Here is a 27,262-nt window from a genome sequence, read left to right as displayed (position 1 = left end):
TACGAATTTATAGAGTACCTTTCTTCATAGGTCACAAAGACATGTGCTCCATGTTCCTAAATGTGCTATAACACCTGCAGCTCTGCATTAAGACAGTGATTACATTCAAATCTCATGCCCATGGGCCTCAACTGACAGCCTGCAGAGTGCACAGAAGAAAGCCTATTTATTTGTAATTGAGGTGGATCTCCAATATGTGCTTTCACTCTGTGGGCAAAATCCACTCTAGAAAAACCCAAACTCCAAATAAACAAAAGCAGATCCAGTGCTGTAAGGTGGAGAAGTCTTGCCTAACCAACTTCTGCAGGAACACACACAAGCTCCTCCATGTGCAAAAGTCACAAATGCCTCCATGAAAGCAATAGCAGAAGTGTCTCCCTCTCAGTCCTACTGACCTGAAAGAACTTTTGGAAGTGTAACAGAGATATCAAAGGGAAGGAAATACCCAGTTACATTAATGTAGCTAACAGATGATAAAGAGGAATAGTTGCAAGAACATAAACGCTATAGCCTTTCAATTTACAGATACTTTTACAGCATGGATGATTCTAAGAAATACTCACTGCAGAAACACTACATATCTGGATTAGTTCTTAAAGTTTCTAGTCAAATACAGACCAACAAACTGTTCTTCTTAAACAAGTATCAGGCTGGAACGTTTCTGCAATACTGTTACACTTAATGAAAGTGTAAAGGAGAGTTCAGGTGGCACTTTGGCAGACATCCAAAATGGAGGCATCCTGTAGATAACCTCAGATACTGCATGACATCTGGCAGAGTAAACCCTCCCTGTCATAGAAACAGACAATTCCAACTTTTTTGAAAAATCTCTCATCAAAACTGCTGGTCCTCTAGGTTTGCAGTCTTAACACATAAAAGGGCTCTTCCTGAATCATTGCAAGTGTGCACAGAAAACTTGGATTTGAATTAACGTAATTCAGAAAGTAATACATGTGTGTTAATAAGATGACACGAACAAATTTTTATCCAGCCTTAGAAAGGAACTTAATGTGAATCCTCATAACAACATCCCTGACATGGAAGAACTTGGATGGCATTCCAGAAAGCCTTTTCTTTCTTATGCTTTACTGTCTGACCTGCTTTCTGACTGTAAAACTGTTCATGTGCAGCATATGAATGAGTATCCTGTGATTTGAAAGACTAAGCTCATTAAACGAGGGACAGGGATTTGACAAGAAGACACCCCATGAAGGCCTTGCCATACCCTTTGGAAATCTCATAGTGAGGATGACAGCTAAATATGAGTATTAGGAGCATCTTAATTGAGCTGAAAGTCTCATCCTCTTTTACTCCAGAATATGAAATATCATCTTCTTTCATTCTATATACAGACTCACCAATAGGTAATCATCAATGAACCTCCCTGAGTGAGGAATCACAGACTTGCTTTGAGAGAACCCTGCACTGTGTTTGCAGAGATACCAAACAAGGGACTATACTGCTGCCAAGACATGTGGTAATACAGGCACCATCTAGGAAGCTAAGAAATAACTTCTAGAGTGACAAATGTTCCACACAAGTCTAGCTAAGTCTACTTGGTGCACTTATTTACTTACTGGTGTGAGAAACAAACAGCTAAACCTACAAAGAACACAAACTCCCTGGTCCTTCAGCAGTCCCTGTGCTTCTATCACTGTGAAGCCTGCGTGACTGTACTTAGGCACAGCTGCCTTTAACTATTTAGTACATGAAAGCCTTGCAGGTGAAATCAGGAAGTCTTGAAGATGCAGAAGTATCTTCAAAGATGCATCGCTCACAGGACAGATAGTTAGAAATACAGATTGGTGCTGATGTTAACAAATACAGTTTTAACGAATAAAGTTTTCTGCCCACCATTTCACTCTTTTTCTAAGGCCTTCTTGATAGTCACCTCAGCTCAGTTTGCCCACACTTTAAATATACAGAAGAGGGTAACAGAAGGGTCAAGTTAAATGAGAAAGATTTTGGTCTTTCCACAGGAAATACTTCGTGTTGACCCTGTTCAATGATAAGGTCACTGAAGACCAGGTTTTGCCCCTAGATACAGTTCTACGTAAGAAGCATTGAACTGATTGGGAATGACAGTCTTGGAATGAACATTTATTGAAACATAATCATGAGGGGAGGCAGGGCTGTTACATCTCCCCACTAGATATGGCTGAGAAAAACTTCCCCAGCTACAGTGTGTGCATACAAATATAACCAATTCAGGAACATACATAATATGCAGCAATATCAAAGAAGAGTAGTTACACTCCTTCCTTCCAAGCAAAATAAAGTGGTAAACTAAAAAAGGATCATGCTTTTAAAATCTAAAAATAAAGCTTTGCAAAAAAAAGTCCAAATATTTTTTCTTTGACATAAACATCACAGAAAAAATGCAACTGCTCAGTATTCCATGCCTTCACTCCTTTCTCAAGGGAATAAAGTGTCTGACATGTAATGGTTTCTTGTAAACAGTTTCTTTATTGTGGACAGCTGTTTATTTTCACAGTAGGATCTTCCCATTAGGCAACCAATAATGATTTACTACCTGGGTCTGCTCCATGAGAGAGAGAATATCACCATCAAATTAGCTCCTGCAACCAATTTGGGAGACTTCTCTGTTATGTATACAGTACTCATGGTTTCATTAAGAATAGATTTGAATATATTTTCTTTTGTAATTAAATTATATAATAATTATGTTTTAATTTTCTTTTCTCTTTGGTAACAAAACTAAAACAAACTTTTTTTTTTTTTTTTTTCCCCTATGGGTAACCATAATGGTAATACTGTAAGTTTCAGTGAAATATTTAATGGCAAAAAGAACCTAGAAACTTGAGAACCTACCAAATTTACCTTGAAAAGATTAGCTCTCATGCTGAGTTTCTGATAGGTGCTACAGATGGATCCAACAGGGAAGTATTTTTGGCTGTCATTCTCTCCTAGTTCCTGGCTCAAGTTGCAATAAGCTAAGAGATGTTTCTGTACATGTGAGATAATGCCAGGCTCCAGGGATCATCTGGCAGCTAAAAATTACTGAACTGCAGCATGCTCTAACAATATTATTTCCTGCCTCCATCATACATGAGAAACTGTCACAAAGATTATGTAATTGGAGTTTATTCTGATTTTTAAAAATGGTTACTGAGGACTTTCCATCCTCCTTTTTTTTTTTTTCAGGGCAAAGAAAATAGGATAGGATAAATAAAATACACTCTGTTATGATTTTTATGTCCAGAATAACCAAAATAATTTTTTAAAACGTTAGATAAACTCAGGTTTTAGATTGACTGGACTCATCTAATGTGGGCTATAAAAATAGCTATGCTGATTTACATCCTGGCAAATCTTACTAATTTCCTTTGTTGGTCAGCTGCTTGATTGGTTCAGCACACAAGGTTTTAAAAGGCAGAAAGTGTTGCAATGCTATCACGATCACATTTACCACTATCTCACAGACATATGAATAGAGATGGTGATTCTTAAATTTCTCATAGGATTAAATGCGTTTCCAGACCTTAATCTTAATCTCCAAATCTTAATGCTTCTTAAAATTCTATTTGCTACTTTTCCTAATTTTTGAAATATTTACATTAGAAGCAGACTCGATATTTACAGCAATGGTCACACTAGTGCTTCACACAATTTGCCTGTGAATATTAGTCTTTTCCCTATGCATCAAGAGACTGTAATTACAAATGATGACATCATTGCCTGGAAGTTGAAGGTCAGGTTGTTCCTACCACAATTTAAATTTTTTTACTCTCAAGCCACACTAGCATTATTTAAATTACAATTACACTGTTTGATTATAGACAGGTGGCTTGATTTCAGGTACATTAAAATCCATTAATACTGAATCAGTTCCACCAAATCCAGAAATCCAGATTAGCTCTTTACGGGTCTATTCCAACTATTCTATATTTCACCAACACTTATTTTATACATTCTTATAGGAAAATTATAAAAGAAATTGAATAGCATTGAATAAGAATTAATTCACCAAATTGGTTTTTTGAAATTTATGAATGTAAGAGTTTTTAAGTAATTTCCTATGCAAATGTTTATTTTTTATAGAACTTTTTAATGAGGACATTAAGAGAGGAAGGAAGCAGCATGACAAGCACCTCATTAAATATATTTTTCACCACACTGTCATATATTATAAAATTGCAAAAACAAAATGTTTTTTGCTCATAGAATTGTTTTATCTATTATCTAGTTCAATATTATTGAAGCCTAATTACTATCAGCATACTTATCTCATTCATAAAAATGTTTTACTATGAGTGTACACTAACCTCATGTCTGAGAAAAAATATTATGTAAGAATTAACATCATAATCAAGCCCTTCATAGGAAGAAAAGTTGGGTCTACTATTACTTGCATTTTAAGTACTCAGTGATTCATTAGAAATGTAGTCTTTCAGTACAAAAAGGATTTCTGAATAACATGAAAACTATATTATGTAATGTGTTATAGATGTCTATCCAATAAGACTGAATTTTGGAACCAGATTTCAGTGCCTAAGTTAAACTTCTGTGTTCATACACTAGTAACTAAATTGCTATCCAAATAATTAGCATTAATTTGTTCGCAGTCTTGAGTGGTTCAGAAACTGTTTTTCAGACTTTCAAGGTGAGATTTCCCTAAATAGAGATACATTTCAGTAATCATGCTAAATTCCTCTTTAAGTCAATTAAAACACATTAAAACAGTATTAATTAGAATTTAGAATATATTTTATGTTCAGATATATTATCCTGAAGAAATATTAAGTCAGAGGAATAAGCCCTAAGCCTCATCAGTTATGCTAAGATATGCATTAGCTTTAAACAAAGTCTAGATAGCTCGCTTAGACACAATTGTAGACACACATTCAACTGCCAAAGCATTGTTAACTAATGCCATCTCAGTGGTCCAAGAAAATTCGAGGAATCTGCAAGAGGCTTGCAGGAGCTATGGAATTTCACTGCCCTTCTAAAGCATCAGTTTGGGACACCCAAAAGCATTTCAAATGTCAATAGAGAGCTATGTATGGGCAACTGAATCAAGGTCCTAAAATTATGAAGGATGAATCCCAACTCACAGTCTTAAAAACTAACGATTGTTTCCAAAAGGTCTTTGTGAAAATGATACTTAATTTACTTCTACCATCATGGTAAAAAAATTATACCTTTTTTTTTTTTTTTCCAAAGTATACAGGATAACAGGACGTCAACAAAAGAGGGGAGTGCAAAGAGCTCCTGTTCGTGGCTACGGTGACTGCCTTACACTTTAAAGGATCACTCAGATTTGAATCTGGAGAGAGCAAAATGAAAGCGCATATTGTCTTCTTTTAGTGTATTGTAAGAGCAAACTACGGTGTTCTTTTATTGATATATTCTCCTAAGTTGTCAGACAAAAATGTAAAAATGTTAACTGTTTAACTGAAACTATAAAAAAATCATGCACTGGGAACTTTGCATTTTATTGTGCTGTATGACATCAGTAGTCAGTTAGTGGATGATCATCTTCTTTCATATGCTATACTGCATAGAGAAATACCCTTATGGATAGAAACCATATCACCACAGTTTAATAAGTTTTTCATCAAAATTTTCCTCCAACCATCCATGTACTGTGAGGACAAACTGCTCTCTGGAACTTTTCTAACAGATAATTTTTCTCATAATGTACTCAAAGAAAATGCACTATGTGTATATAATGCCATAACATTAACTATGGGGCAGATACCAAGTATACCAACCAGAACACTTCCTACCACACCTCAGCAAGCAAAATATCAAAAGCCAAGTGTCAGTCCATATTCCAGAAGTATAGTTAGAATTAGATTCTATCTCAGAAATAAATCTTCACAATGGAACAGGCAGTTAATCTGTAGTTTTCCACTTTCATTACAGAAACATGCTTTTCAAATCCATAGTTATGTCTGTATTAGCTATTACATCAGTTATTTCTACAATTCAGTGTAATGGTAATGGATCAGCAGATCAAAGCAGTTAATACTCATAACACTCCATTTAGAATACATGTGGGCTTGAATTTTTAACACTATATAGCATCTTATTTATTCTACCAAACACCCCCCACCATGCATGTACCTCACAGCTTTCAGAAGGACCCTATATTTTTGGTGCCCACCTGAAATGGAGCTTCAGATCAAAAAGCAGTCTGGTTTATGTACTCCAAAACCAGCCTCTGACTGAAGCATTGACTAGTAACTGGGAACAATGATTTATTTCAAATTCACAGCTAGTGCTCTGAACCAAAATGCAAATTTATACTCAGCCTATTTTATTTCCACATTCCAATTAATTGTGGAGTCACTTAAATACCATATGCTCAGATTTACAATTTGCTATAAGAATGGAAGAAACATATATTTAACTTTAGAGGTATGGACTAGTAATAATCTAGAACTAGATTATATACTACACATCTAATGGTGTGTACACATACATACACTAAATTCTAAAACCTCTGAAAATGTAATACTAGACATGAAAAAAATACTTAACACACAAAGCCTAATCATTATGACCTTGCAGAGCTTTATACCATAACCTCAGGGCCTGGATAGATTTGTACACTGCAACTCCAGGAAGAATAAAAAGAAGGGTGGGAAAGGAATGTGCACATATATACATATGCATAAGTATATATAGACACACCTGCATACCTACATAGGCCACAACTTCAAAGGGACCCTATTACTAGAAAGTAACTTCTTTTTATTCCTCAAGCTCTGCGCAGTGTGGAAGATTTCATGCAATGTTTCAAACTACTTGAAGGCTGGCCAAAACCCTGCATCTGTTTCGGACACCCCAGCATCAGGATAATGCAAAAATGAGAATAAAGCTCCAGATGGCTTGATGTTGTCTGGGATCAAAATACTTTTGGTATTATGACTCAAGTCAGACCTAAGTTTGATTAGTTATAGCAGATGCAGTTTGCTAGACTATTTGAAAACTACTACAGAAACAGTTATCCAGACCGGTAATTTCTATGGGTTTGGATCTGTCTTTAGAAAAAAATGTTGGAATGCCTTTGTCTGTACATGTTATATGTCCTCTTAACATCAAATGTGTTACGTGGAGGCACAAAGCTCTGAAAAGAACATGTCAATGCTAATCATCTGTCTCAGAGAGAACTTAATCATAACCACAGTAGAAATTCTGGAAGAGTACAAAAGGAGATAATATGGAAATAGTACCACTTCTGAAGGATCATTCACCAGTGTTTGAATTTACATATATATCCTTGTAGAGGTCACAGCCACCAGAAGGGCTAGGTTTCATTGGCTGGTTAAGAAATTAATAGGTTATTGTAGGTCCCATCATGGATGGTACCATAAGGACTAGATTTTAGTGCTCTTCAATAACGGGGAAATGATCATCTAGTCCTTTAAAGAGCTTCATAACTGGAACAAAAGAAGACTTGCCACTTATAACCACACTGGAGTGACAGATAACCCAGTATTTTCTGATTCCAGGGATAATCAAAGATATGTAAGTTTTATCACGGATATAGTGATATCCTCATGCTGAGGAGAACACCAAGAAACTTGCCCAAATTATGCCTCAGGGAAACTTTCCTACTGTTGCTGACCTTTACCTAATAGTGAGAGACCCAGGCCTACATGAAGAATCACCTGAATCTTATTCCTTACAGTAAAGAGAATTTGGGCACAGTGACCTTCCTGAAGCTTACAGAGGGCTCATTAAACCACAATTGGTCCTTTCTAAGGCAGAGCAAGGATAATCACCCCATTACACTAAAACATACATAGACAGATTTCAGGGCAAGTTTTAAAACAATGTATCTGGACATTTTGTATGGACAAAGCACTATCTAGGCTCAGTTCATTCATTGTGGGTCAATCTAGGCTGCTGGATTCCACCAGCGGTAAATTTACAAGGCAGGAGCCCAAGCCAACAAGTAGGGAGAAACTAACAAAGACCCAAAGCTGACCGAAGTAGGTCACAAAATATTAGGAATTGCCTTGATTTGATACAGAGTTGCCATGTATAAGAGTTCTTGGACAGAATGTGTGATAAAAATTAAATGTCTCCTGTACATGGTGGACCCATGCAAAGAGTCACAGCAACTGCACACCATAAATGAAGCCAGGCTGCAGTTCATCTCCTATTTTGTCAGGCAGATAATAAAAATGTTCATGTTAGATAGTAGACCCAATTGAGGAACTAAGCAATTTTCCGTGGTATAGGATTCAGCTTTAAAATTGTTTTAACTTGACCAAATCCCCAAATCAAATCTTCTCTCCTACATGACTATTCAACATGGCACAAATCTAGGAACTACAGATAAGGACAATCATGTATTTAAGGACTTCAAGGAACGAATGTTACAAGAGACATTTCAAAAGAGCAGATGGAACACTGAATAATAGAATCAGTAGGTAGCTACACTGGATGCATAGAGAGAACAGTTGGACTAAACTGTTTGAACTTGCTCTTTTGAATTTGTTTTGTTTCCCACACACTTAAACCTGAATAACCATTGTTCTGAGGAGGATTGTAAATATGTATCTGCAACTGTCTTGTTGAAAGCACTTGAAGCTATAACTGGTCCAGTCTTGGATGTGGCAGCTATTTCAGGGTTGTGTTTGGAATTAATTACCAGTGAAGTGCATTCCAGTGGCAGTAGGGGGTCTGTTTAGCTGTTTCTGCATCATCCACGAGACTTGTGTATGACTATTATCAATTTTTTATTTCCTCTAATCACCCACCTGCACAAATAGACTTTGGAACTGCTTCAAGCTTGCATAACCCTTGTAATACCAGGCAACTGTCTGGAAAAACATCTCTCATTAAGTACTAATGAGAGATGATGGGTGATTTCCACCATTTCCTGAGTAACCTTTTGAGACTACCTCTGCAAGCTGTTGATGTCTAATTGAGCATTCAAAAACAATGCTACACAGTTGCCATATACTTGTTTTTTTGGGAACTTTTTTTTTTGTTGGCTTTTCCATGTTTAGAAGGTTTGTAGTGAAATGACTGCACTTGCCTATGATAGATATTTCATAGATTTCTACATTTGCCTCGTCTCAGCACGTAATAATCATGTTTCTGGAAGTTCAATGAAAAGCACAGGGTGTAGATACAGGTGCCAACGTTCTTTTGTTTATTTCAGTCATTCACTAAAAAATCGAATGTCTAGTAGTCCTGTAAAAAAAAAATCCTCCAAAAAAGAATTATACATATTGGGGATGTCTGTGCTTATTTTTAAATATAACTCATCAGTGAGAGGCCACTGAATGCTGTCATATACATGTCTTAGTATTCCACAAGTCTTCTCCTATAATCCAAAGAGAATAACCAAACTGTGCTGTGCAGAGAAACTATTCTACTATTGCAAATGCAATAGATGATTAGTGAATTAGGCTACATTTTCAAATTATCTCAGAATATAAACTGCAAAAGGTGATGAGAGTAAGTGCTCTCAAATCATTTAAATAATACAGGTTATAACCATACTCCTCAGGGATCAAGCTCAGTTAATAAATAATTTAATCAGTGTTGAAGATAAATCTTCCAATATGCATCTATCTTTAGCTGTAATGAAATGCAATTTACGGACAATATATATTTTCATTAGCTTCAGTTCTTCTGAAGTATCAATTAGTTAATAAAGCTCTTTATCAGAACAGTGAAGTCAAAAAGCTAACCAAAATATTTTCAAGCCAAAGAGCTAGAAATTGTTTTAAAATGTTTCAACATCCAGTTATTCTTATTTAAATTATCTAAATTTTTGAGCTACTTCAGAGAGCTCAACTCTCACTCTGAAAATTTACATTTTTGTATTTAACATATATTTACATAGAAAAAAGTATTTTGTTCCAAATTCAAAACATATATTGTATCCAGTGTAACAGTATATTCATTAAGCATAAAGAATTTGTCCAGCAGATAGTGTGCTTTATCAATACACAGTCAGAATTCAGGGAATTTTAAAAGTCTGCTGTTAATTTCCGAAGCAATATGTAAACATCTGTACCAGAGTGGACCAGCTATCTAGTCCAATATGTTGCCCTGATAAGGTCCAAATTATTTGAGAAAGATAAAGGAAATACTGTGGCTAGTTTTGGAATAACACAATACAGCTTCCAATCATTAACAGCTAATCTGTGGCATGACAGCATTAGAGATTTTAGTAACTAAAAAAAACCAAACACTTGATTGCATTTTTTAATTTCCAAATTATCTTTTTTATAATAAACATGCCAAAACAGTTTTGCCATGTATCACTTTTACATATTTTTACTTATAGCTAGTATTTTATTCTGAAAAATACTGATTCTACCCTTTCTACTAATATTCCTGCATTAATTAATTTTCTATCTGTTGCAATTTAAATGAAATTATACGTTATAACAGTATTATGTATTTATGCATTACTAAGCTTACCTTCTGACTGACAGGGTAATATTTACATAACTTCTACTCTGAATGTTTAGAATCTTCTATATACTTCAGCATTTTTATTTAGTTACTGTCACAGTGTGCAGTTTGCCTCAGTGCCTTTATCTCCATGTTTTGGTTTTAGGTTCTCTAAGATCCACAGGCAAGCTTTGCAGATTTCTTAAAATTCTCCCTATTAAGTGTTTCCACTAATGTAACCTACTACATTTCTTATGGAGACCACAGATACGGAGTTTGGATAGACCCTTGGAATTTTTGAGAGGTTCAGTTAACTATATAAAGGAATGATAAAGACAGCACAAAACTTTACATATATTGAAGAGGTATACTATTTGTATTTGTTATTGACAGCAAATGAATAAATCACAATTTCTAGACCTTGCAGCTTTGGCCCATTTTTTTGACATAAAGGCAAATCATTATATTCAGACAAGAAGGAATAGTCTAACACAGTGGTGCAGAAACAAAGTAGCAGATTCCATCTAACCACTAATACCAAAGGAGGGATCATAATTAAGGATGCTTTTTTTGCCAAGTATTATGGAGAAAAATATGGCTTAAAACTATTCAACATTCATTAAGTTCAAGTCTTAACCTACAACAAAGAATTACAATTAAATTACACTGGAATACAGGTAAGTATTTAGCCAAAAGAAAAGGCAGGATTCACTGAACTCCTGTCACTCTTACTGCCAGAACTCCTAAGCACTAACAACTTCCTATTGCAGATGTCATTATTCCATTAGCATATGAGTCAGAAATTCATTACACGTTGTGTTTATCAGGCTGATATCTAGCAGTTGGGCAAGCAAATTATAAAATGTATTGCTTTTTGTTTGCAATGGCTTCTCAAGGCATTTAACACTTGTTAAATTTATCAATGGCAAATCCTTGTTGAAGTTATTAAAGGTTGGATGAGAAAAGCTCTGAAAGACATACAATTGATCAGAAAAAAATATTTTTTGCAAGTATTACTTACACAATATTCACAGAAATTTTGATTTTTTTTTTTTTTTTCCATCATAATGTAGGACAGAAAGAGATGTCAAAATAATGGAAAAGCTTTTGGAGAAAAAAAATTAGTTTCACTCCCAGCACTACTGGTAAGAAACTGGTTTTAATTGTGCTATGTTATTTAAGTATCTTCCATCAGGAAAGGAAAGACACATGAAAGAAAAAGGCCATGGACTGAACAGCAGGGGCTGGAGTGGAAAGAATATTTTTACTAACAGTTGGTTTTAATATCCTCATCCAGAACAGATACTACTGTATACAATGATACATTGTGCTACAGAAAGAACAACATACCCTGCCCTCCAGCAAAAAATATGAAATCGTCCTTCTGAAGATGTTTCCTGATTTCTGAAAACAATAAAGCAACTGAGTGCGAAAATATTCTTTCATATGGGTTCTTCCAAATCTGCAGTATTTGAAGGCATATCAGAAAATAAGGAAAAGACTAGTTTGATATCATGTTGGAGTAGAAAATTATTGTTATCATTAGTGCAAGTAAAGATATGCTGTGTCTATACATCTGTGGATCAGCAATACAAATCCATTCCCATATTATTTTGATACATAGCAAAATCCTACAGCTCTTGCACACTTAAAATTTCCTTTCGAGGTGGCACAAAAATTAAAATGGTATAAGAACAAAAATGAAATCTCTGTAACGTAATAGAAGGAAACTTTTTGGCAGCAAGCAACATACTGCCATCAGGACTAGCAGATGCAGAAGGGAGACAGAAGCAGAGAAAGTGGAAGTAAATGAATGTTTTTTATTTAACTTAAAATAGAACAGGAGGGAAAGTCTTTTTTTTTTTTTTTACAGAATGCAACACTGATTACCTTCACTAAGAATCAATGTTTTTCTATTTTTTAATCATCTCTGACACTGAACAAAACAAATAAATCTGTTCATTATGTACAAAAATGATTTTAGTAATTGCTGAATATTTTCACAAATATTTTGATTTTAACAAAATTTAGCAAGCTACGCCAAGATTTCTGCTTTCCAAATGTGCTAAAGTTAGTAGAAAACTTTATTAAAAAAACCTCATGAAACATCATACCTTCATGAAAAAGAGAATTCCCAGCAGAACACAACTAAAGGTACTGAAATATTAAATACAATAACTTCAATTTTTCACAAAATTACCACATTTAAGTTGCTGCTTACTGGAGAAGTAAAACCAGTAGAAATAGGGTATGATTTTTTTAACCTAAAAGATAGTATTTCATACCTGATTCAGGTCAATGTTGAAATGAAATTATTATCATGCATATTCAGTTGATTGTATGATATAAGCTAAAATCATAGGCCAATTTTGATGCAGTCAGGTACAAAAAAAAAATTGTCCTAAAGATTATCAGTCAGAAGGACCAGCAAAACTTTTTCATCTTGTTTAGCAGTGAGTAGAGGGGGGAGTTATTGCTCTACCTGGTCTACTAGAACTGTAGAAAAGAGGAAGGTAACTAATTGCATTCATATCAGAGCCGGTGACTCTTCATAGCAATATTTGAAACAGCACAGTAACTGTGTGGCAGTAGTTGGTCCCTACAGAGACTAAATGATGGAAAGCAGGGAGGGGGGAAGCAGGCAGAGCTATGATCCAGAGACCTCAGTATCTGTTAGCAGAGCCACCAAACCAACTTATGAATACAGTCTATAGCTGGTCTTTTGTGAATCTTTCAACAAATGATTTTCACCATATAAAATCCGATTAGTCCAAACTGATTTTCTTGGGGAAATGTATCATTTTCACGGTGTTTTCATCAGAAATAATTCTCAGAGCAGGATGGAAGTCCTGGTGTGTGTTTGCAAGAAAGACTAACGGGAAAAAAAAAGAAGACAAAGACTGTAGGGAAGGTATCCCACAAAGCTGATCTTTTGATCATTCAGTTCATGGGTACCACTGGAGTTCAACCCTATTCTGATAGAGTGAGGCAGGGACTGAGTTATTGATTCTTGGTCTGGCATGCAGCTGGGATGCAGACACGATGTGAAACATGGGCGCAGCACTGAACAGCTTTCTCACATCCTGTGATACAGCTATAGTCACTCATATTATAACCTGGTACTCAGGGTTCTCAGCTTGATCCCCAACATCCAAGATAAGTACCCTGATATGGGACATAGAAATAGAAGGGATTGCCCAAGTCATCAAATCTAATACCTAAATTGAAGGCAATCACATAATAACTGTGCTACAAGGCATCTGTAAACTACACATCTATACACCATCTACAGTAAGTCACAAAACACTCCCTAATAAACTGTATAAAACTACACAAGGATCAGGAGAGATCAGGAGCACTGTTAATGTCATAACTTTCTACAACAGCTGAGAACATCTAGATGATCCTAAGATATGTATATTTCAGTGTCTAAGAGCAGCTTTATCATCTGAAATTAAGAGACCAAAGTGGAGAAATTAATCTGACGCAAAAGACAGCTGAGTTTTTTGTGTGGTTCAAGACATATCTATATTGTATTTCCAGTGTTCCTGAAAAACAGTTTAGCTTTTTTTATAGTACTTGAACTTTATTGCACTATAGACATAACTCAAGTGAAGCACTAACTCTTGAGCACTGGATCTCTCAAATTTTAAGACTCAGTTTTATTTTAATGCAAAATAGGACAATAGGCAAAGTCTTGAGTAAAATAGGATAAAAAATATGAAGTCAAGACAACTGGTTCCTCCCAACTTCTAATATGGAAAAAGATTCAATTTGAAGTTTGTAGAAAATTCACAGGTGCACCAGGAGACATATAATATTAGCTAAATGCCTACCAAAGATCCCCATGCAGTGCTATACACATTACACAAGCTCATATTCCTCTAGAATATACCAGATGCATGTAAAATGTAAACAAATTAATAGTAAGATGAAGTTTTACTATTAATGCTAATATTAGCAATTTGATGGGTTTTATAGCAATATTATTCCTCATACATCTCTTAAATTATTGCCACTTATAGAAGGTACTACCACATCTGCTCAATTATAAAACAATCTCAGCAGCATTTTGATGCGTAGGATTACTTACTAGAATGGAATATGACGTATATGGTCTATGTATATTTCTTCCCTGACTGAAAAGTACTTGCAAAGGATGCTGCAACTAGTAGTCATTTAACAAATAAAAACTCAAATCCTGCTAAATAATATTTGCATATGGGCTTTAAAGTGCAAAATATCTCAAAATAATGATGTTCCTTTGCATTATTTTCTTGATTTGGAAAAGGAGTTTTGTCAGACAGCATGCAGTTAAGTGTATAATGAGATCATTCTAGACGATAATCACATCAGGATGGATGAAACTGAGTGTTGGTCAGAATGTATGCACTTCGATGAGCACACATTTGCAAAAATTTCCCAAAACTCCTGTGAAAGCTAATTTTTTTCAACCGTACTTTAATGAATAATAATAAAAAGTAATGATTCATCAGAAAATGTTTAACATATGTCAAGCAGAAGCCTTTTCCTCCTACTCTGCAGAGAAAATGTAAGCTAGTCCTTCGAAAAGCAGAGTTACTTTAACAACATAAACATATTTGCTGGAACATACTGGATGGTTGGAAACCTGCATGTATTTTGATAACGAACTGGTCACATGGTATCAGCTGTTCCCATGTGCTTTAACTTCAGAAATGACAGAGTATTTTTAAGACTAACATTTCATTGTTAAGGGTGTTATCAGAGATGTTATCCAGAGGATCGTATGATGAGAAGCAATTATCTTAATTATATACTAAAAACCTCTTAAAGCGATGATAAGGTTGTAAAGAAAAGTACATTACAGCTGTGATATATAAGAATTGATGTGACTTGTGCAACCTCAATTCAGTCTCCTGTGCATATGCATTCTGAAGAAGTCTTTAATTATGATTATAATGTTGTTTCTCCAGAAGACCTCCGATGCATTAAGGACATAAAAAAATGGGGGAAATGGACAACAGAGCAAAACAAATTAGGGCACATTACTCTAGAAATGTGGCAAAATAATATTATAAAACAACAGAGATGTGAAATACTTTCCCTAAATATCGAACAAGAAACTTGTATGAAAATATGCTCATATGAAAATATCCAAAGAGAATGTTAAATGAGAATTACTAAAGCTAGAAATTTTTAATCAACTGATCTATGTAATTTGTATCCAAGAATTTTAAAAGATCTGTCAAGAAGTTATCTCAACAAATGGTTCTGTTTCTTAATAGCACTTGGAATCTTGGTAAGATTTGAGAAGACTAAAAGGAAGCTAACGGAGTAACTTTAGTAGTTACAGGCTTTCAGCCTGACACCAGGAATAATGGAATAGATTATATGGATCATCATTAATAATCAATGAAGGGGGCATAATTAATGTAAATTAGCAGTGCTTCAGAAAAACTGGATCTTATTAGTTAACCTGTTTTTTAATTGAAATTATAAGTTTAACACAAGTAAATAGCTAATTTGACATTCACTTTTATAATACATTTGTGTTAACATTACATTTTGGGTTATTATAATTCATTAAAGTGGTCTATGTTTGCAACTGAGGTAATTTTAAAAAGTTAATAATGAATGGTTCCAGAGATCTGTGCATGAGAAATAGCCACTGTATGTTATCACTCATTTGTTCTTTCCAGACTACCAAAATGAAAAAAAGGTAACAGTTTTACCCATCTTTATCCTACAAATACCATTAGGAGTCAGTAGAGAGTCAAAAAGCCTGTATAAACCTAATTTCTCATAGTGTTCTTTGTTGGGATTCTGAACGCTGACAGTGAAATGGTCAAGAGTCAGTCACCAAAGTACAACTGGGCAAGAATCAGTCAACAAAGTACAACACTAGAAATGGCAATCACTGAATGCTTCCATGGCCTGCTTCTCAGTTTGTGACACTTAAGTTATACTTTTGCTTTGCTGGATAAATTCTGCTTTTGTCAAAAGGCAAGAAATTAAATGAAAAAAAAAGCAGGATCTTTTTTTATTCCCAACGCAGCAAAGAATCAATTTTTTAACATAGTGCTTTGCAGTTAGAGTCTGACACTCAAGTGATAGCAAAATCGGAGGATTTCAATTTTCTAGTTATTGTTTAATACGAGAATTTTATGATAATCTAAGTCTGTCCAAATACAATTTCCTCCATTTAAAGTAGGCAATAACTGAGGGAACAGTTGTATTAGGGGAACCTATGGCTTTATTTCACATTGCCCAGGACTGCTTTGAGTGGAAGCAAATGGTGAATGAGCTATTATTGAAATCTTTTATCATCTTGTCTCATTTATTCATTTGTTCTGTTAATACCTTTATAATTTGAGTCACACCCTAATGAAAATGGCGCTTATTTTGCACCACAGGAGTTAAATTTTATTTTTCATCTCCCTTTGTAACTTCTATTAAGAAAGGATTCCCACACTGTATGAGAAATTGAAACAATAAAGACCGGATATGTTTTTTATTTTAAACATTAGATAGGAGATACATGCACTGTTGGTACAACTCTACTGACAGCAAGCTACAGCCATATCAAGAAAGAAAATGGAACATCACCTGGATACATAAAGTGTGTATGGATCACCTGGATCTTCTTAGGTGGTATCAGAAACCTGGCTTACCTCCTGAGGCCTACCCAAAGATAAATAAAATGGATCATAGCTTGCACATGCTGTCAAAATGTGATTTTAGGGAGGTAGCTAACTGGGCAGAAATCAGAGATGCACACTACACTGACCCATCTACTACCACTTCTAACTACAACAGCATTATAATACCGTAAGAGGTATCCTCTCCTGATTTCAGACAAAATCAGAAGAAAAGGGAAATATTCTCACAGACAGTACCTCATTTTTCATCTTATACTACAAGACACATATTTTTCCCCATCTCATATAAATACTTGACTAATTCATAATTTTAATAAAGACACTTTTTTGGAAGAAGATATATATGTCAAAAATCTAACAACTGAAATCAATGGCAAAACATGCCCTAATATCAGTGATGTTAGGAATATATGCCAGCCTCTGAGACTCAGATCACTTGAAGACCTACTGGTCAAAATCAGTAGGTTAATAACACCTGTCAACAAAATAGTAATCAACATAGGACCAGAAACACAGGTGAACTGTGCTACTCTAAGAGATATAATACTAAAAAAGCTATATATAAAAAATACTATAAAGCAGCCTAATTGTATTCCAAGAACAATGATAAAAATATCAGAAATACAGAAAATGGGTATGAAAATGTCATTATGATAAAACAGAACTCCCAAGATGCTCATGTTTTGGGGATTTGTACTTAGAGAAAATAAAAAAGAAATATAAAATGCTATAAAATACTTAAAAATCTAAAATAAATTATAATTTTATAATTTATATTATAGGAACAACTATATCAGCAAACACTTTCCAGGCATAATTTTCAGAAATCTTTTCTTTTACATTTTTGAAGGGTGCTTAAATCAAGTACTAGCTGTACTGAAGAAAAACTAACAAAATCCATGATAGAAGAGCTATTGTATATTTTATTCTTCTATCAGCAGTCCCTTAACCTTTATTAAAATGCCACATAAAATTAAAAAATCCAAACATATGCTAGTGCATTAGACAAAATTGCTTCTGATGTGCACTCTATCCTGTGGCAATAGGAATGACAAGTAAGAAATGTGTCATCACTGAAACTCAGTCTGGAGAAGGTTAGTTTGGTTTCCAATACACTGTGTTCTGGCAAAGATTTGTATCTTGAAGCTCTGAATGTGATCCTTACATCTTTATAAATTAACCTGTTAAAACAAGTAAATTGATACATTCTATACCATAGACAAATTCCCTCCATACGACTCAAGCATAAGTTAAAGGAAGACAAAAGCTGACAAAATGTATAAGTCTTATAACTAAGGCAGAGCATTATATTTCACTATGAATAAATTACTGACTGAAAAATACAACTGAAAATTGCTTGATAATTTTCAATTTTCACTTTAAAGGAAATTTCACTAAAAAGCAAGTAAATAAACAGCAAAACCAAAAATATTTTCAGCTGGACTAAATATAACATTTAATTGAAAAAAATATATCTGTTTTTCAGTTCAGCCACTTTAGATCATCTTATAATCCTTATAACTTCACTCTCCTTTTCTTACACAGAAAAAGGGAAGGATATTAGGGCACAGTATATAAATAATATCACCCAGATTTCTATAGAGGCTGTCGTGGTTTGAGCCTGGTCTGCATCCAACCACCCTGCAGCCGCTCACCCACCCTCCCCCCCTACCTGGGAATGGGGGAGGGAATTGGAGGGGCAAAGGGAGACTCACAGGTTGAGATAGAAACAGTTTAATAATGGTAATAAAATGAAAACAATGACAGTAATAGAAAATATAAATGAGCAATGCACAATGCAATTGCTCACCAGCTGATGACCAATACCCAGCCCGTTCCCAGCTAGCGATCCCAAAATACCAAGATCCCACAATCGCAATCCCGGAAGCAAGAGAGCTCCTTCCCAACCACCCCTCCTCTATATAGTGAGCATGACGTTACACGATATTGGATTATTTCATTGGACAATTTGGGTCTGGTGCTCTGGCCGTGCTCCCTCCCTGCTTCTTGTGCACTGGCGCATGGGCAGGACATGGGGAGTTAGTCCTTGAAATCTCAGTAGCAGCCGAAAACATCAGTGTGCTATCAGCATGCTTCCTTCTCATACTAAACCCAATGCTGAATCCAAAACACAACACTATTCTAGTTACCAAAAAGAAACATTAACTCTATTCCAGCCCAAATCAAGACAGAGGCCAATAACTTAAATGGATGTATAATTACAAAAATAAGACAAAATAACTTGAACATACTGTGATACAGAGTACACACCTTTGGAAGACCTCTTTACCACTGTTTGGAGTCCTCTAGCCACCATGACAAGTCAGAACATATAGACATGCATAAGGGCAATAAGAGATTTTCAGAATCATTCAGAGGCTGCCCAGAATTGCTTCTTGAAGAGCTGCTGGAGAGCTCTGACTCAGCCAAAGACAGTATGTTATGGTTCTTCTGTATTGACTTCAGCTGGCCATGAATATACAGATTGGATATAAGAAGCTTCTTAATCACTAGCACAGAAATCAGTGGTTCTGAAACAGACTTCTACTCAGAGTAACAGACACAAAACCCCAGCTATTTTTAAGATGTATCTTGGAAAGTTTATTAAAGGAACTACACAAAGGCTAGAACCTAACTTTTCTCTCTTTAAAGGGAGTATCCTCATCATGTCAGGGCACTGTGAGACTCTTTTACTCATTTTTCTAATGGCCTATGAATCTTTTTCTGTGCTAAAGGTAAAGGGGGATTAGACTGTATAAAACACCCTGAGAACTGGGAAACTTTACTTAATAAGGGGAGCATTTCTCTAAGACCAAAAATTACTTAGAAGAGAAACCACTTGCTGGTTAAGAAAGACTTCAGCTATTAGGTTGTTATGGAAACACAAGCCTCTCTTGTCAGTTATCTACTTCACCAAACAGATGCATGGCTCACATTACAATACACACCTGTGCTTTGTGTTCCTTATTGTCAAGCTCTGAGTGGCTCTTCACTTTGCACTCAACATACAGATGAATTACACTCTTTGGAGATACTGGGTCCTTGAGTAATAGATGGAATAATAGGGGACATTGATTATCATTCATACATCATGTCAGGCCCTGAGGCACTAATAAGAATTAATGGCCCTGACCACCCTTCTGAGGTTCTCCATTCACATCCTCCTTCCTGGAGACACCATTTCGGCTCAGTCTGGGGCCTGAGCTATGCTGAAAGAGTGCCTGTCTTGTGATTATGCCTGTGGTCTGTGCATCCAGACCCCAACTCACGGTCTGACTTCCCAGCTTGACCTTGGACCCAGTCTTGTCATCGTGAACTTTCCAGGCCATCACCAGATCTGATCCTGACCTGCCTATTGACTTTCTAGCTTGACTTTAGATCTAGCTCGTCAGCACAAACTTGCTTGATGATCCGGGCTCTTTGCTGAACCTGGCCATGATCTCTAGACCTGCCCTGCTCATGGGTGGTGAGATAGGACCCTGACTAGTGAGGTCCCTGCCCTGTCAGCCATGGTATTCCCCTTCACTCCTGCCTCCCCATCCCTGAAGGAGTAGTTATCCCTTGCTGCTCCTTGACACTTCAGGCCTGAGTATATAGGAAATTCAGTACTCATGGCAGGTAGGTAGCAATGATTTTGAATATGCACCACAATACCAAAACCTTACATGGACAATCAGTTGCTGCAGAAACACTGGTGTCAAATTAGGCTAAATTTCACAGACTCGGTATTTTCAGATGGATCCAGACTAACTGTTATATATTGCAGTTACTCTGTTTGGTAAGAGACTCCCTCCTTTATTATGTTCTCTCTACACAGCTAAGATGATCTTTCTTGATCACTGAAAGGATTTAATCCTGAGGAGTTAGACTATAGGTCACCTGTTTAAGTGCACTATATCCTGCTATCTCTGGTTTAAAAAGCATGCTCAAATGAAATACAGCTCTATTAGCAGTCCTTCTGTTTGAAGCAATTTGGGTGAGCGGACTTCAGAAAGGTCAGTGCATGATCCTTCAGATCAATTAAGGTTTCAAAACAATGCAGCATTGGTGAGTAAGGCTAGCCTCTTGAATTTCTATTCATCCAGGCAATTTTGTATATCTGGCAGTGTGATGGTTCCTTCTTGTGGCCACTTTGCAATGGTTTGCTTGTAGCTAGAAAACAACTGCACAAAAGCGAAGGTATAAATTCATTAAACAAGAAAAAATGCATTTGCTCTTTTAGTCCCAATCTGGAGAATTGAAATGTCCAAATATTCAGGATGAGTGCTGTGAAGATTTGTTACTGAAGTCAGTCAGAAACTGATGACCTGACAAATATCACTTTATTTATCCAGCCAAGTATTTAATGATTTTGGAAACTATATAGAAGATTCATATTTTAATTTTGATAAAAATGTTATCACATCCAGGCTATTTTTCAGTTCAGGTTTCTAAAGAACTGTCTCCTAGATATCTGTATGGGACTGCTGACACAGTGTTATAGAGTAAACACAAGAATGCAAGCAGACGTGAGCTGACACACTGGCTACATATTTTCAGGTTCATTTTCACTGTAATGACAGGAGAGGGATGTCAGGCTGAGAAAGCAAATATCCCCTAATGTTGCAGTATATAGGCCACCTTGGGGACAGTTTGATATGTTGTAGTAATTCAGTGACAAGCATTTTTTGTTAGTTTCCCTGCTGTGATTATGAGGCTATAAGAAAAAGGTATCATTAATTACAGATTTATTATCTTGCATGGCCCTGCTTACAAGTTACTGGCATTTAAGTGCAAATTAAGTAATTTTTTAAATAAAAAAACATCATGACTGACAAGAGCAAGATCTCTCCAAAGTACATTTAGCTGTGACCAGAATAGCTGCTAGAATATCTCTTCATTTATGTCTCAACTCCTTGTCCTGTGTTTGCCTGCTACAGGCTAGTGGCAACACATCACATATCTAAGGACATTTTTATCCCCTCGACAGAAGCCATATCTTAGATGGAACTTGGTAGAGTAGTTGTACTCTGTAAAGATACAGAGCTATCTTTAAAATTGCTGACTTGGGAATTGCTGACTGTGTAGTGGTTTAGAGCTCAGCATAAGTGAAGCCCCTAAGTATTTACCTTATTTCTCAGCTGGATTTTGCAGCCCACACTGCATTGCTACAGCTGAGCTGCTTCCAGAGTTGAAGATGGCTTACTAAGGTCTCCTCAACCTGCAGTCACAGTAAAGTAACATAACTGGAAAAAATAAGTCCTTGAACTAGAACTCTCTTATCCAAGGATGATTTTCATGCAGTTTATGGACAGCAATATCTCTTCATTTTATAGATATGGTGTATTAAAACCTTTGTTAATCCGCATGGAAAGATCAACTTTCCCAAAGAGGGATTTTTTTTTCACCAAGTTGTCAATGAGGAACAGTGTTTGAAATTCATAATTATACTCAGTGAGACCTAAAAATATTTTAAGTACTTTGGTTTATATATAAAAATATTTTAGTACTGGCTATCATTCACTATTATTAAAAATTTAGCATGTGGACTGCCACCTGGTCTCCTTCCTGGGGAGTTTCTGCAGTAGAAACTATAGATGCAGAAAGAGATATGATCTCTCTGTTCGGTATGGACACACACTTAACTCCAATAAAAAAAAAAATATTTATTAACATTTCTTCTGTAATATAGCTCAGATTTCATTCAATAGTTCTTCTAAATAAAGTATATGACATTATGAGGTGCAAGGATGGAGTATGGTACAAAATGTCAAAGCTACCAAGGATGCAATTTAGGTCCGTAAGGGTCTTCAACAGCACAGGCCCATATGTAGCATGATGTTGCACCTAAACTTCTGCTATCAGTATTCTAGATAACTGATCAAAAGCACACTAACTTCATGAAGATGCCTACTTAAGCATTAGAATAATTCAATGCCTTAAGCTTTGACCATTTATTAAAAGTTTACACCTTTTCCAAGATGATATGTTGCTATAGTTCACAAAATTTAATTACATCCTTAAGACCAAAAGGGCAATACTAATGTGTGCTGCATGAACTAAGAAAATTTTATGGTTATTTTTCAAGGTTAAATATGTCATGTGATTTCTTTTTTTAATCAAGGGCAGTCTAAAAATTAAAATTACTAGTAGAAATATCTAGTTTAAAGAACGAGGATACATTTCTGGAATAGACCAACAGAAAGATTAGACTGAGTCATTAATAAATTCATTTGTTAAATTAATTTGATGAGATTGATTTATGAAATTTTAAATCCAAATTTATATTTTATTTAGCAGAAAAATTTGTCACAAAGTGTGGTATCTCAGAATATTTCTATCAAGTCTTAACTTAGTTTAAAAACGAAGATACCAACACACAGATGCTAACACACTCTGCCAACCTTGCCCTATCAATCTACTGCAGAAACAACAACTTAACTTGAACTCAGACACACATGCAGTCTTTTTTACTCTTAGATCATTCCTAATTAGAAGCAAGTGTTTTAACTGTCAGCATAAACCAACAAGGTAACTGTTCTTCCTATATAAACCTAATTTCTTTCAAACAGACATAAAACTCGCAGAACACAGGATTTCAGAAGTGGAAGTAACAAACTTTATGACTACTTTTATATCCTCTCTGTTCAGTTTTTCTCCCTTATATCTAACAATCCTTTACCATTTGGTGCATGCAGTTCTTATCCTCTGCTTTTCCCTACCAGTTAAATAATAAGATTCAGGAAATTAAAAATAATATGGAGAACTACAGAGCAGTCAGTTTTTTTCCCCAGTAGATTAGAGAATGATGACTGGCAAGGTGACTATTCACAACTTGTTAGGAGTTTACTGGCAGGGCAGATAATAGTTACAACATGCAGCTCTACAGCTTGAAAGGCAGCCAGAATGACCTTTTCTCTCAATACAGGAAAGGAGAATTTTCAATCACTGAGTGCAGTCAGTCTCACTTCTACTGCCAAGAGGTAATAATGCCCCAGACATTGGGAGAGTTGATCAGAGTGTCCTACCACCTAGGGAAAGGAGACTGGCAGATGCAATTTTATGTTCAAAGTGCTGCCTCACGCTCCAAAATGAACTCTACACAACATAGTGCAGCGATCTGAAACGGTATTCCCAAAGGCACCGTGTCTCAGTGATACAAAAAAACACATGCAAATTAAGTATTTGTTTTAAATGAATGATCTCTGTAATCATACATAACTTATTCAAGCAATAAATCTGCATGAACTGAAGTGACAGGTTGACATTCACATACAATTATGAGTAGTGTTAAGTACCTTATAACTGTGAGTGACATGATTGATTTCATTTGGGCCATTTGTAGTATAACAGCCAACATGATCACAGATATGGCTTACAAGCCAGGCCAGTTAGATAACAGCTACCTTTATAGCTTAGAATAAGATCACATTTTGGAATCTGCTTATCTATACAGCCAAATGTTCTCCTCAATAAAATGCCAAGGAAAAGATCATAGTGGTATATGGAAAACTAAGACAGAAGGAATTGCAGTACATGTGTATTGTTAACTCATTGACCTTGCTAGATCTTATAAAGATGATGGGTGCCCTCATGAATGTCCTACAGCTCCCTGGGTTATTCTCTAGGCCCCTGGTACGCACCATATTTAATGGTACACAAAACATATTTCCAGATTAAGACTTAAAAATATTCTTTTTAGGATCTGTTCTTCATACTGATCTTAATGGACTTACTATATCTAAGTAAAATCCCTATGTTCAGCAGCCAGCACAATTCCAAAGCCTGGTGTTTTAACTAGCAAAAAGTCTATAATTTTTTTTAATACTAATTACAATGGAAAGCTTTGTAGTTGAGCTCCATTACTAAGGAGGCAGTTAATGAACTCCTTTGGCCAATTTACGGGGTAGGGATATGGCAGTCTTCCCATTGCAGTAAGTATGTTTATGGTGATTAATCAAGTAGAAGTCTGAAAAACAAGGATAACTTGGCATTTTCTTCCTTTACTGAACAACAACCTGTGATACTGTATTCACAGCCTGCTAATTTTTTAGACTATGAAAGCCAAAAAAACATCAACAAATCTTCAGTTACAGAAGTAGTCGTGCTGATGTTCAAGTCAGATTCTGGTCCACTCTCTGCAACTATGCTATGAAGATGCTATCCTATTTTGTGCCATCTCTTATATCATTGGTCATAATGCAGGTTCCCTCAAGTCTTCTTTAGACCAAATTTTACAGAGAGGTGGGAATTATGATTCACTCCACCTCACCTTGCAGACTTCAAAGCCATATCTTGGTACCTGTCCCTTATATATACTATGCCTGATATAGCTCTGGCACTCTTCCAATACTAGATCATCTGTGAAATCAAGAAGGTGCCTCCCCTTACACAGACTAGATAGGTAACATGAGGTTAGTCAACAATCATCTGTCATTCCTGTGTATTTCACAAATCATGATTCATAATCAAGATAGTACAGGTCAAAAAGTCAATTGCCCGTTTCAAATAGGTCTGTGCTGCTGAGAAGTATCATTTGTCAAGCAGACTCTCAGTCCAATCACATATAGCAAAGTTATTATATTCTGAAATTCCTGTACCAGGTGGTGACTAATGAAGAGTTCAAACAAGGGTAATGGGAGAGAGCATATAATTTCAGAGAACATAAACAGCGCCCTTACAGATAATAACATTCATCTGACTCAGCATAATTCTACTGTTTTTTAACTATTGTAACTCATTGCTTTTCAAGCCTGTGTAATACAAACAGCAGTCTGCTGAACTGTCATTCAATATTCCTATCTATTCTCATTCACTGTTTGATTTTCAAAAACTGAACAGGTCTTCCTTTAAGTAACATGAAAATACAAAGTACTGAATTAGTTATCTAACGTTGCTGCTAAGCACTTCATTAAAAAACAGAAACAGGTTGGTAAACAGACTACTGCAAAAGGCTGCGTTTTAAGAATTTATATTTCTAACTTGGCTTTTTACAGCCTTGTATTTATCTAGGAAATTATTTAAATCTCTGCTTTGTTCTCCCTTCTACAGAATTTTTCTATTAATCTTTATTCTGATATTAAGCTCTTATGGTAGCTAACAGAAGACTATAATCATGCTGTGACAAGTAAACAAGAGTACCATATTCTTAAAAATATAAACCTATACCTTCTATAACATGACACACCAAAGACTATGTAAAGCATTATTTGGTGATTTACCTGGTCTTGAGGAAGGAACTCTTGCTATCTCTAGGGAACAAGGTTTTTTGGTCACTGCTATGTCTATCGAATCACAAAGACTGCTGTCATTTTCTGAAGGAACTGCATCCAGAGGTACAGAGGGTATTGCTTCCAATGCATAACCTCTCTTCTTTGAATAAGATTCCTGAAATGCAAAAATTTAAGTAGGTAAGAGAGATATTTCTCACATGACACAAGAAAAGAACCAGGTTCAATAACTCTGGATAGCAGGGTTTAAAATTTAGCACATTAAATACTATACTCAGCTGAAATCCAAATGTTAACAGACTGGAATAATTACTTGCATGCTAGAAGATAACATTCCTTGTTTCTTTAAATTTTTGTGTAATATAGTTCAAATTTAGTTACAGAAATGTCTTTATTCATTAAACTTGGTATTTAGCAAAAGCTCTGACATAACTGGTATTGCCATACTTGCTTTGTTAGGTTCTAATTCAGGGGATGTCTCTTATTCAATTTTTTTTAATTATAGCTCAGGAAACTGACAGTTGCATTAACCACTGCAATTACTTTCTCTCTGGGGATGGCTTTACAATATGTTTATATTATAAATAAGAAAGCTAAAGATATGCGATCTACATTTTGATGGCAGAATCCCAGGTTTTGAATGACGATGAATTACTGCTCTATTTTTGAGTGATCAGCAATAACGGTTCAAGGTCCCTTAACAGTGATACATATAGTGAATTCCCATCATTAGCAAATGTTGAGGGAGGGAAAAAAGGAATTAGAAGTTTTTCTGGTACACTAAACTGTCCAATCAAGCGGATTGTCTCTGCTTCAGAACATGAATAAGAAAATACCGTACAGGTTCACCAGTTTCTAGATTTGTGATTTATTTTTTTTAATCCCAGCAGAAAGCAGTTGCATGGGCAAAGACATATTTCCACATCTTACTTACATTGGACATATGGATGCCTGGGAAAGTCAAGCACCACACATAAATCAAATATGATATAATAAAATGCAAAGGGCCAGAAAGCACCT

General features: G+C 35.6%; 1 protein-coding gene across 14 annotated transcripts in view; it reads right to left on the bottom strand.

Annotated features, from left to right (window-relative positions):
• Positions 1-27,262, bottom strand: part of ANKS1B (ankyrin repeat and sterile alpha motif domain containing 1B) — a 437,905-nt gene that overhangs the window by 280,885 nt on the left and 129,758 nt on the right. For 13 of the 14 annotated variants that reach the window (XR_004409587.2, XM_033010256.2, XM_033010249.2 and 10 more), the window contains one exon: positions 26,234-26,399. Coding sequence is in view for 13 of the 14 variants with exons in the window: in XM_033010256.2 (XP_032866147.1) it covers positions 26,234-26,399 (166 nt within the window). In the remaining variant the exon portion in view is untranslated. Of the gene's footprint in view, positions 1-16,980; positions 17,006-26,233; positions 26,400-27,262 lie in introns of those variants that run through there. The other variant, XM_033010254.1, reaches the window with a different exon arrangement.

This window comes from Tyto alba, unplaced genomic scaffold (assembly GCF_018691265.1).
Source record: "Tyto alba isolate M040663 unplaced genomic scaffold, T.alba_DEE_v4.0 Super-Scaffold_2, whole genome shotgun sequence".
Taxonomy (NCBI): domain Eukaryota; kingdom Metazoa; phylum Chordata; class Aves; order Strigiformes; family Tytonidae; genus Tyto; species Tyto alba.
The sequence above is the reverse complement of the archived record's forward strand: the minus strand, read 5'-3'. Positions and strand labels throughout refer to the sequence as shown.